The following is a 12,454-nucleotide window of genomic DNA, read 5'->3' as shown; positions in this document are numbered from 1 at the left end:
CTGATAAATATTTATGTATGTATTTGTAACAGATCAACTATTTTAGAAGATTTGTGCCATGAAAAAGCCTTGTACTTTCCCCAATCCATCCTAAGAAAGATATTTTGAAACTTATGTATTTTTTGCCTAAGAGAGAATTGATGAGGGTGCCCAGAAAGCGAAAATTTCGCTCAGTAACTTTTGTATTTTTACATAAAAAGTTAGCAACTTATCAAAACTGTTAGAAGCAGAGATTCGTCGCAAGATCACTTGAGCTTAAAAGTTTGGAAAATTTATTTCACCCAAAATATAAAAAGTAATAGAATCGAGATTACTTTCATGGAGATTGTGTCAAACCAAATAATCCAAAGCTATTATAATTTTCAGTGGCTCACTTATTTTCGAAAATTAAATAATTAATAAATTTAACTAAATATTTCTATAGAATGGGAGCAACTTACAGTTAAATACAAAACATTTAACGAGGTTCGAATTAAATACAAAGTTATAATCTCGGTTGCGCATTCTTAAGACAATGTGTGACCTGAACTCTACATGGGGTTCAAAGCAAGACCTGTTCGACTGGCAAAATGGGCATTGGGCATTACCTGCTAATACGTGTATACTAATGTATACTAAATACAGGTATATCTTTATTAAAATTATATAACGTGGATAAAACTCTTTAAGAAAATCAATACTACGTAACTACGTTATTACGAATAATAAGTAGTCGTGGACAAAGTAGGTTGTTTTTGACAACGACAACACTATAGGAGACGATCCAATTTGGTTTATAGGGATCGTAATACCTTTTAATGAATCTCAGGTAATAGGAGTATTATATTGAGGATTATACAATGATTAATGAGAATGACCACTTAACACTGAGTTGAATACATCTGATCACCAACGTATATTCTACTCATAAACTCATAAAAACAGTAGTAAAACGAGGAACGTTTTAAAAGAGTAATAATAATTTGCATGAGCTTTGTGTAAGGGATTGAGGTTCCAACAAAAGCTGCCGGCCAGACGTTCTCAACGATCTACCTGCATTAAACACCTGTCGCTGGGAACGGGACGACGGCAAATTATCTTAAGCGTAGACTGGATTGCTGTTTCAAGTAACTATTTTGTTGGCGATACAGGGAAATAGGGTATTTTAACCGACTTCCCAAAGGAAGAGAGGTTATCTATTCGTCGCGTACATTTTTTTACTCTTTGATAGTATTTGGTATTGAAGAGCAGAAATTTTAATGTCATTTTTACTACCAAAAAAAGCGCTGTTTTTCTTATAAAAAATATAATAAAAAGCCTTTAGTAAGCTAATTAGCTTTAACGAGTGAGCCGCCGGAGCGCTACATTTATATATTTGTCCTTTACATAAGTAGAAGCTTTTAATATACGACACATCGAAATAATTTATTAGTTGTGTTATCTAACAGTCGACCTAGACCTAAAGTTCTTACGCAATAGGTCTACATGCCTACAATAAACAATTTCATATAAATTATGAGAGCTCTGTGGGTATTAAAATATATGTTTTTCTTTCGGGCCGCCAGACTCTAAGTAATTATAAAGACATCATGTTTCTAGTAACTTTGTATTCATTAGTCCTTTGTGTAATAAATGTAAAAGGTTTAAATAATTGAGATATGATTTTTTACAATGCTTTTTTCTCTCCAGTTGCGCCTGTACATTAAACGTATAAGGGAGAAAATAAATAAATTAAAGCATTATAAGTACTAAAGCAAGCAGATTATAAATAATATATTCGCATTTCTATATTAAAAAGAAAAAAGTAAAAATATAATAAGAAGGCAGCTCAGTATGGATTTTGGCCTCCCACGCCGAATATCTTCGTGTCTATGGTACGCCTATGATTGTTCGACGTCATAAGAGGGTCTCCTCCCAGAATGCCATAGTCCACCACGTTGAACAAGTGTTAGTTGTTAAGTATGAGATATTCATTATACATTACAGTGATAGTAAAGTTAAAATATTATGAAGCAATCTAAAACAGGCATGTATTATACATGGCGTTGTAGTCCCAAAACATGGTGGACTAAAACCTAGATTACTTTCATTACATGCCCTACGTGCCTTAATGTTTAGCAGTGGGATTTTTTACAGAAATAACGCATTTTCCTGTATAGGCCTTAGTTGAAAAATCCTGTCCCATTTTTTAAATTACCCTGATTGTTCTTTTTACAACGCAAAACAAGGGTTTGTCAACGACCTTTGACTTATTGTTCACGTTTTACTGAAAATTATGAATAGAGCCTTACGACACCGTAATTTGCTGTAATTTTACTATGGTACTTACTAATTTAAGGTATTTTTCCGTTGTAGAAAAATAGCCTTTAATTTGTTTTATTGTACATTTTTTTCATCAAGGATGAATATTTAGAAAAGATGATTTAATTTACGGATAAGTTATGTAACAATTTTATATTTATTATCGTAATAACTCCTTTGAGACCTTAAGTTGCTAAAACTCAAAAACCGTCGTCCAGTATGGTAAATATAAAATGAGAATCGATAAGTAATCTTATTGATTCTCAGTTTATATTTCGTAGGCGACAGTCTATAAAAATACAAACAAAATTGATAACCTTGTACGCTTAGTTCTCATGGGAGTAGACCCCAAATTACTTATTATATACGCTCTATGTTATTGCTACGAATAATTCAAATGTTTTTACTCATATATGTATGTATTACCCACACATTTATCATAATAACCTTTTATAAATTACGTAGTTTAAGTGAACTAAATAAAAGATACCTTGTAGAGTCTCATATATTTACGACGCTTAAACAATAGTTCGCAGCTGTATTTAATATACAAACGTACATTTTTCACAAATATCTAATCTACAACATAACTAAACTAGAGCTTTTCACCGACGGCGAGAGAAAACGTTAGATTTAAGAAATACTGTTCAGTAGACTCTATTTTCAAGTATAGAACAAGCTTTAGAAGAGCTTTCGTTTAAATTAAATCAAAAAACAATACTTATACATGCAAAATCATAACACACAAGCGGCAAACGGTACTCTTACCTGTTAATAACAGCAGAATGAAGAGCTGCATGTTGCTGTTCTGCTGAACTGCTCTTCAATCGTCTAAACCAGGAATCTCTACGCGGGAGCCATAGCCTTCGCTCGTTCGTTAAATTTTGTAAAGGCAATGTTTACGCGACTCAGCTGACTTCCTCGTCGGTACGTTCGCCAATTAACTACACACTCGCGCACTGCGGGACCCGCACGCTGCAGTGTCAACGGCCACAAGCTTACGAGAAAAACTAGATAGTCGGCGAAAGCTGTCCTCTCAGTGTCAGGATAACGTCCCGGCTCGTAAGGTGGCGGCCGACTCGGCTACTCATTCATCTTACAAAATATGGAATGCGAAAGCTAACTGACAGGTCTCCTCTGTGATGAAAACATCACACATGGCTCGAGCAGCTTACAAAGCTACGTCGCGCGCGATCGCAGCGCACGGCGGCCGACTCGCGAGTTGCGTGAGCGGGCCGGCGGCCGCGGGGGCCGGGGGCGCGCCTGCGCTCCTCGCCCGCTCCGCACCACCTACAGTATTGACCGACGACGCCTCCTTCCCACATTGAACATCCTTAACTAGGTACTACGAATTCTCCTTTGAAAAATCCCCTAATTCCTTCCCTCCGATTGCGATACGCCATGTGCATAGTTTTGTTACAAAGGCTACATTTTTTGTTTGTGCTCTGAGCAGATGTTTGTTTTTATTTAAAATGAATCTGGATTAGATAGGTTTAGATACACACTATCGTACATGAAGACATGAAAATCCTGCAATGAAACTTATGAGACCCTCACTATACGCGCATTTTAAATTTAGGGTAAAATATTCGATTATGGCGCCATCACTATCACCACCCCTATTTCTACGTTATTTACAGTCTCTGTCACTATCAGTGTATCTATGTTCTGTTCTGAAGGGTGTGGTAAGACGGACATATTAATGTGGGGTGTACTAACTTGGCCCTCTAGGGAAGCAATACGTCAGAGGTCGAAAGCTCCGAGACATCCACCGGACGTCCATAGGCTGTTGTGACAACATCGAGACAACTATGTGCCCATTTGTTAATTAGCTAAACTGCTTGTTAGTTACGTAATTATTTACTCCATTTATTTGAATATAAATTAAATAAATTTTTACTAAATTATCAAGTAATTAAATTGATCTAAAACTTCACCTAGTTCAAGGGTTTCATTCGAGAACAAGCTTGAATGTACGGCATTGATCTGATTGCAACTTACGTCTAACAGCCTAGAGTGTGCAATTAATGACGTCAACATAATTATATCATTTCATGTCAATTGCTGTTGCACAGCCAAATACTGTGGCAAACTGTGGCACTTAAGTTGGAACTGGCAGCCTAGCTAGGTATTTGGCAAAAGATTTAACAATGTTCCATTTTTAAATATGCCTTGACCTTTTGGGTGGTTTATGATTACATAAATTTATTTTTTAAATTATTACAAATGCGGGCTTTTAAGTTATTTTAAGCATTAGATATCGTGTGTGGACTGTCGTAGTACCACTTTAAGAGTGTGTTTTAAACCAAACATATTTTTATATGTTTTGAGTTCACGGAAAGCTACGGCGTCATAGCAGAAAAAAATAATGCAAATACGCCTATAAATACAATACCTAATTAAATACTTTGATAATACCAGAGCTTGTTTAATGATGTTGATGGAGCAGCAAGAACCTGTCTTAAGGCTCAAAATTAAGAATAACAAAATAAAGTATAGATATGGGTCCATAGATTAGTAAAGATTACTCACTCCAAACAAGAAAATGTACCCAGTTTTGAGAACTGAAATAGTTGCGTAAAAAAGTTTTGCCACATCTCCTTGCTAAAATGTCCCTAAAATAAATTACGCAGTATTAGTTATTTATTCGTAAATTTTCTCTAAAAATGTTTTTATTTGTCAAGAATTCAAAAAAAGAACTTAGTAATATGCCGTTTGTGGCTTCATTCAATTTCAAGGCGGCGAAGTATCTTTACTAATCTATGGCTAAGTATTTGATTTAAAAAATAAAGCGAAGTTAAATTTATTCGGCAAAACCTTACGTGCAGGGTAAAACTATGGAATCGTTGCAACACATATTTCCTTATGGACTTGAAAAGAGGGTGGTGAGCGGCACGTGCAAACCAGACATTTAATTAATCAAATTAGTTAAGTGCATGTTTGCTGGACATATTAGAATAAATACCAGTTTTTTTTTAAATATCGACTTTCTTTGTGTGTCTTATTTCAGAAATAGCAATAATACATATGCGATGATGGAAGTAATAAAGAAAATGGATAACTAGTGTACCTGCTTTTTACTTCCCTTGAACTGCTATACCTATACTTAAAATTGAAATATATAACAGTAGGGAGGTAGGTACATGGCAATGCATGCGTGCGAAATCTAAATACGGTCTTACGATTTTTCCCCCGATGTTATTAAGCACGTTTCATATTTTAATTAATACAAATACGCATGTTCAAATATCAAGATTACCTACTATTTATATTTATGAGTACATTGTTTCGTTCTTTTACGAGATAGAACCCCTATTATACTTGGAGTTGGTTGTAGATGTCCATAGGCAATAGTGACCGCTTACCATCAAGTGGACTTACATGCCCGTACGCTGCATCAATATTATACCTACTCGTATAATCACATAAATAAATAATAATTCACCAAGTACGAGTCGAACTCGCATATGGAGGCTTCCGTACCACCATTCATTGTTTTTTACTTATTTTTATTCATTTTATTACTTACAACAATACTTAGTTATATGAGACAACAATAGATGGCGTTGGGTGATGATGAATAATACGTAAACAACGTACAATAAAATAACTATATTAAAATATGTTTTATGGTTCTTATTTGTATTTATTATAATACAAGTTATAGCAATAAACGGATTGTAAAAAATTCAACCGTCTTCTTGGTAAGGTTTAAGAGTTAGATCGAAAAATGTCGAAAAATACCGGTTTATTGTATGGAGACCCCCTTTAACATAAAATTTTATTTTATTCTTAGTATTTGTTGTTATAGTGGCCACCGTTATGCATACTCTGTAAAAAAATCATGTGTCTATCTATTACGGTTCCGGAGATATAGCCTTGTGACAGACGGACAGACGGACAAAGGGTTCCGTTTTTACCCTTTGGGTACGGAACCCTAAAAAGTCTCATGTTCTTTTGAATTCATTTATAAATATTAATTAACGGCAGTGATCGCTTAGCATAAACAATGACATAACTTTAGTATCGATCAGCTTAGGAACCTACATTGGATAGGTACTACAGTGAGCTCCACCTAATTCTAACACCGTTTACCGTATCTACAGTAAGAGCCGATAAATGTGTTGCAAACATCCCTGATAAAGTCTAGTAGGTTCCCACTGTATCCTGAATCCTGTGATGACATCAGGCTGGAAAAGCATTAGCTACAAGATTTTCGGGTCAAATGAGAATACAAAAGTGAATTTCCCATCTGTTATTTCAAAATATTTAGAGTTCGTCTTTAATGTTTTTGGTTGGTTGGTTGTCTATGTCTACGGATTTATCCCGGAACTACTGAAGTCATTTAGAAGCATTTTTTATACAAAGGTACAAGAAGAAAAATAGGATACTTTTTTATTTTTAAAATTCCTTCATTTCCCGTCAGAACGAAAAACGGTAATAAACGCGGGCGACATCGTCACCACATTAAGAATATAATAAGCATTCTATCTTGTTTATATAAAAACAAAAATTAGTACCTATACTCGTATGCGCTAGTAGGTATATATGCGAATATTTATTCACTTGCGCAGACACAAAAAAAAATAAAACAAAGATCGAAGAGTGAACTAAAAGTACTAGGAAGCTTCATTAAAAGTTCACAAAACTAAGGGATTTGGAAAGGGAATCATAATTTAGAAATATTTTGCTTTTCAACTCTATTCTCGAAGTTGGGATATGTAGAAATCTATAGAGCCGGTATATTTTCATTTATCGTCAGAAACCTTAAAATATTATTACACAATATCGTTAGGTATTAAGTTTTTTTTTATAATATAGGAGTAGCAGACGAGCATGCAGTACACCTGATGATAAGTAGCTAATGCCCATGGACATCTGTAACCAACACCAGATAGGATTTGATATTCCTACCTTTAGTCGGTCACAGACGCGCCACTACCCCTAAGGACTAAGCTGGAACGCCCCGGAAAAGTATGTCTCCTTTACTACACCTTTTCAAACCACAACACAGCAACGCTTAACACTGCTGGTATTAGACAGAATTAGGTTTAGCGGTGGAGCCGCCGGAGTCGAACCACAGAGGGCTCCACCACCAATAATGTCTAATTATATGTAAGTAACTAAATATAATTAATTGCAAATTATGCGCGTATAATTCAGTGTTGGGTACGTGTGTCACCCATTATGGTAAAGGGGAAGGAAGCCTGGTAATCTTGACCACACCTTTTGACTTCCAATGTGGTTCTGGTATTTATACTCAACCACAAATACCATTTAAGCACCATTTCTCGCAAAAGGCTAAGCTATATTACAAACCTAAAACTATAACAGCCGAGAACTTTTATACGCCTATGTACGGAAAATCAGTATATAAGTACTTAGGTATGTTAAAATTTTATGGTGGTCGCCGAAGCGAGAACATAACACACTTGATATAATATACGTATGCCATATACAATTTGCGATATGCCGATAAAGCTACGTACAGTGAATGAAGTAAACAAAAAAAAGAAAAATATCTATTACTAGCTGACCCGGCAAACGTTGTCTTGCTATATAAATAAAAAAATTTAAGGGTGAACAACCCTTATCACTTAGGGGTATGAAAAATAGATAGTAGCCGATTCTCAGACCTACTGAATATGCATATTGGTGAAAATAGCTAAATCCGTTTCGGAGGAGTACGGTAACTAACATTGTGACACCAGAATTTTATATATAAGATTATTGTACCTAGTTATGGTTTGTCTAAATTAAGACTCGAGCTCAGCAAGACGTTGTCTTAATCAATATCTAATGAATAAAGTTAAAATGAAAACTCATAACTAAGAATTTTTATTGCTTTTCCAACAATGTATATCACACACACAGTGCTCGCATGCCGTACTCGCATGCATGACGTCAATAAAAACCAAGTAATTTCTTGCTCGTTGTTTGTTCCCCGTGGAATCTAGACTATCTAGAATTCTAGATTGTAGACGTTTCCTACTTACGGAAATTGCAAACAGAGATATGGAAGTGTGCCTCCATTAACGATCACGTGACCTCAAACTGACGACAAATAGTCTATTGCAAAGCGACCGAAAAGGCCTTGCCCCAAAAGCCTCGTATTCGAACTGCTCTATATGAAAGCTTTTCAAGTAGATACCTACTGAAAAATTCCTACATAATTGTTTGTTCCAATTGTCTGTGATGAAAGACGTTTTACATATGAATTTGGGTCGGAGACCGTACGCATAATCTAAGGTCCTGGAGATTATAATTACCTAAATACTAAAATAGTCAATATTTCATAAAAGAAGGTTCATCATAGCACATACAGATTTTTTTCCACGTAAAATTTGTAAAAGCTATAAATATAAAGGTGCTTATAGGAACGTTTTTCCTAATATCATCATCATCGTCTTTAGTTGTAGATCCGCGGGGAAAGCTAAGGAGCACTTCCAAGATTCAAAATCCAGCAGATACTTAAGTAATTTTTAAGGACAACGATTTTTGTCTTGAATCGGAGACTGCCCCACTAATATTTTTTTAGGTGAACAACGATGAAAAGACGATAAGGATTCCTAAAAAAAAAATTAAATTAGGATTTGGAAAATAATACATTAAATTGTTAACAAAAAAAAATACTTCAAAATGTTTTCAAATTGTTATGTTAGTATTTCTTGTAGCAATAAATATTGTAATCCAAAACAGCGCCATTTCCCATATCCCACAGATTGTACGTAACATTTATATCGGAACGCAAACTTTATTTTGGAATAAATTCTTAATTGAGCCAAATTACATTTTATAATGTACCTTCTATTTTGGGACTGATTTTCTTATCCTTCTAAAGCTCTATCTAGTAGCATTTCGGGACTTAATTTCGCCAATTGACACCCTAACGTTCCAGGCAAACTTAAGCTCGCGTTAAGTCATTAAAAAGTCGCTAGATGGCGCGTTACATAATAAAATTATAACAAATATCAGACCATAAATAATAATTTTAAAAAAATTAGAGAGAGCTTTAGTTGAGGAAAAGGAAGATTAATAAAACGACTCTATAAAACACCAACGATACTCTAATGTTATAACTTAATAATAAGTATAAGTATATAAATACCTACTTTTTTGCAGTACATTAATTTCTCCTGAACCAACAAATTGCAATATGGTATTCTATTTTTCCTGACGTCTCATTGTAATTTTATCAGTCGATTTCATTATTATTTTCTTTTTAACGAGTCAAAGCTATCCATTCTCGGATGAATAAAATAAAACGCCATATTTAGGCTAGAACTAGCATAGCACTCTTAAAAAAATACACGTAATGCAACAACGCATAATGAGGATTTAAATGACACAAAAGCTTAGTTTTAAATTGATTTATTTCTTTCTATATACATAACTATTGCCTAGACATAAGATTCATAAACTACCAATTATGTAGCAGGTATAGCTTGTTTTTCCAATCGTAATTTGGTCCAATACTGCACATATTGCTTCTTAATTTCAAATGCAATCACAGCGGCAGCCATTCCTGTGTTTAAACTATCTACTCCTCTCTGTAGGGGTATATTGAGTCTTATGCCATTTCTGCTCTCTGCTAATCTGAAAATAATAATGTACATAATATTATATAACGAAGCTGTGGTAATGTGCTGTAATGTGGTGAGTAGAGGAGATTCAAGTTATAATTAAAGATTTATAAAATATATCTCTTCCTCTAAATGCTTATTTTATTGCGATATACTTAAAATATAGCATCATAATGATTTAAATAGTTGTTAATTCTGATACACAAACACCTTGATCATAATAAATATAACTTGTGATGTTCATCTATTCATCAATCCTTAGAAGTGTTTGTCATAGTAACTTTTTCTATATAATAATGGTGGTCAAATTATGAAATGTAATTACTGAAAACTCTGTTTAATTTTTTTTTGTGTTTAATTAATGTTACTTTAATCCAAAAGTTTAAGTTCTAGGAACACAGAAATATTTTTTTAAATAAAAATTGTATCTGTCAATTTGTATACCTGTAACTATCTTCACTGATCCCTTCTGTCTCCCCTCCTATGATCAATGTCACATGCTTTAATTGGGAAAAATCTACACCATAGTATGGTATAACTGGCATTTGGATCTCTGTGTATTTGTTATCCTTGCTGTCATCCAGTCTTGCGTTACTATCAGCAATGAAAACAGATGTGTCTTTAGGTAGCAACTTAGAAATTTCTTCCCATTCTACTGAACTATGTATGGGTTGTCTAAAATGAGCTCCTGCAGCGCTTCGGATAACTTTTGGATCCCATAAGTCTACACATCCTGGAAACACAAAAAAAAAATCAAAAATTACAAATATTATGTTCTAAATCTATAAATTATGAATTATGAGTAAATTGTGAAACACAAATCAACACATCTGTAGTAACCTTAATAGAATTGGCAATATGTGTGAGGAGAAGATTCTTGTAAATAATATAACATGTATACTATGGTTGCAAATTATCTGCTTATACTGTAAAATATATAAATAAATAAAAGATAGTCACAAATATTAGGCCTGAAATACACTACTTAACATTACCTTTACTTAACAACACCCTGTCACAACCAACTCCAACTGCAGCTCGAAGGATAGCCCCCAAATTTCCTGGGACACGAATATTATCACAAATAATCTGTAGTGGAATTGGTTTTGATTGCCTCTTTATGTTCTCCATGGTTGGTGTTTCAAATACACCTGGAAAAAATATAAACACATTTTAATAAAGGATGATAAGTAGTGTGATAATTAGAAGTGGTTTGAAGACCACTTTGTGATTTAATTAATTTAGTCAATAACTTTAGTAAATAAAATATATTTATAAAAAACATTCTCACTGTTCAAACTGTGTTTATTTCATTATGAAACATTGATTTATGTTATATATTGTAACCTGTTTATTAATAGATACATAAATAAATAAATAATCTTATTTCTCACAAAACTCTTAAGTCACCGACCAGAGGAAAAATAAATCCCATTTGAGCTTATTATACATTTGGATAAAAGTGACCTCTTACCACCATGTTTACTAGACAACATAGAAATATAATTACCTAAAATTCCAGGAGGTGTCTCCACATCCGACCAAAGTTCCATTACCTTATATGGTATTTTATACAAAACAACTCCAGTTTTAGGCAGGAACGGTCGCAATTTATTCAGATCTTCCGTACGACTGAAGAAGATGTATTTTAACATACACTTGGCTTCAAGACCGTCTACAATTAAACGCCAGCCTTCAACCAGCATTTGTTCAGAGCGCTGCCTCTCTTTTTTTGATTTCAATTTAATTAGTAAAGTGCTGAAACAGATATAAACAAACAATTAGACCATTATTTTTTATCTTAATTAAAAGTTAGTGTTAAGGTTTACGGCTCTTAATTTGCTCATTGGTTATGACTGAGAAGATGAAAACTTGTTGTGGCTACATTGTGGTCAACGTCGAAGTTCGAGAACTACTTGCTCTTTAAAGAGAGCCGAAGGGTCTCTATGAAAGATCCCAAGTTTCCCCACATGAGCAATGCAGTCATAAAGGCAGTTTTAGTTAGTAGGCGTCACATATCTAAACCATTCAGTCTTACCCTTCGGTTAGGGAACTTTAATAAATTGTATAGCATACCTTACTCTTCCATCATTTTCTTTTAGCTTTTCATACATAAATTCATTGTTGTCATCAAATACTTTTTTCTGGCTTAGATAGAAGTTCCTTTTCTTTAATTTCGTTTCCCTTTTTTCCTTAATTTCTTTGATTTTTTCAGAACTAAGCACAGGATCAGTTTTTGTTTCAATATTCTGCACCGGTTTTTCTTCATCATATTCTGGTTTTTCCTTGGATTTTGTAAATTTACTAGGATCTAGGCTGATGACTTTTTCCTTTTTCAAGTTTACCTTCGTGGAAGGTTCAAATGGTAATATTACCTTAGCTGGATTCCGATGTGCCCATCTGCTATATAACCTCACTTGACTAGGAATCACTGTTGGGTAATACTTGAACGTCGCTCGAATTAGCACACTGTAAATATTTCTAGACATCATTAAAATGTCTATTTGATTCTCAAAAGCTAGACCGCAATTATTATTATAATTACAAAACTTTCAATAACAGATAACTTCAAAGTTTTAGAAACACAAAAA

At 34.0% G+C, this 12,454-nt stretch overlaps 2 protein-coding genes across 3 annotated transcripts in view; both read right to left on the bottom strand.

The window, feature by feature from the left end:
* Positions 1-3,493, bottom strand: part of dtn (transmembrane protein 132C dtn) — a 128,407-nt gene extending 124,914 nt beyond the window's left edge. For both annotated transcript variants that reach the window (XM_073087375.1, XM_073087376.1), the window contains exon 1: positions 3,049-3,493. In XM_073087375.1, coding sequence (XP_072943476.1) covers positions 3,049-3,079 — 31 coding nt within the window. In that variant the 5' untranslated portion in view covers positions 3,080-3,493. The remainder of the gene's footprint in view (positions 1-3,048) is intronic.
* A 6,144-nt stretch (positions 3,494-9,637) lies between these two features.
* LOC140753384 (rRNA methyltransferase 3, mitochondrial) lies at positions 9,638-12,421 on the bottom strand. Its single transcript, XM_073087945.1, has 5 exons — positions 11,940-12,421; positions 11,374-11,621; positions 10,859-11,014; positions 10,308-10,596; positions 9,638-9,876 (listed from the first exon to the last, which is right to left on the bottom strand). Exons 1-5 carry the CDS (start codon positions 12,353-12,355, stop codon positions 9,708-9,710), a joined length of 1,278 nt encoding a protein of 425 aa, XP_072944046.1. The 5' UTR covers positions 12,356-12,421; the 3' UTR covers positions 9,638-9,707.
* Between the last annotated feature and the right edge of the window lie 33 nt (positions 12,422-12,454).

Source organism: Epargyreus clarus, unplaced genomic scaffold, assembly GCF_041222505.1.
Source record: "Epargyreus clarus isolate Ecla_fem2 unplaced genomic scaffold, WU_Ecla_fem_2.2 ptg000026l, whole genome shotgun sequence".
In the NCBI taxonomy this organism is placed as follows: Eukaryota; Metazoa; Arthropoda; class Insecta; order Lepidoptera; family Hesperiidae; genus Epargyreus; species Epargyreus clarus.
The sequence above is the reverse complement of the archived record's forward strand: the minus strand, read 5'-3'. Positions and strand labels throughout refer to the sequence as shown.

Bases quoted from the DNA above. Each gene is read 5' to 3' on its own strand.
- LOC140753384 (XM_073087945.1), bottom strand. From the start codon at position 12,355: ATGATGTCTAGAAATATTTACAGTGTGCTAATTCGAGCGACGTTCAAG. The intron at 11,622-11,939 runs GTATGCTATACA...TATCTGTTTCAG, and splicing joins GAAAATGATGGAAGAGTAAG to CACTTTACTAATTAAATTGA. The intron at 11,015-11,373 runs GTAATTATATTT...TATTTTTTCCAG, and splicing joins GACACCTCCTGGAATTTTAG to GTGTATTTGAAACACCAACC.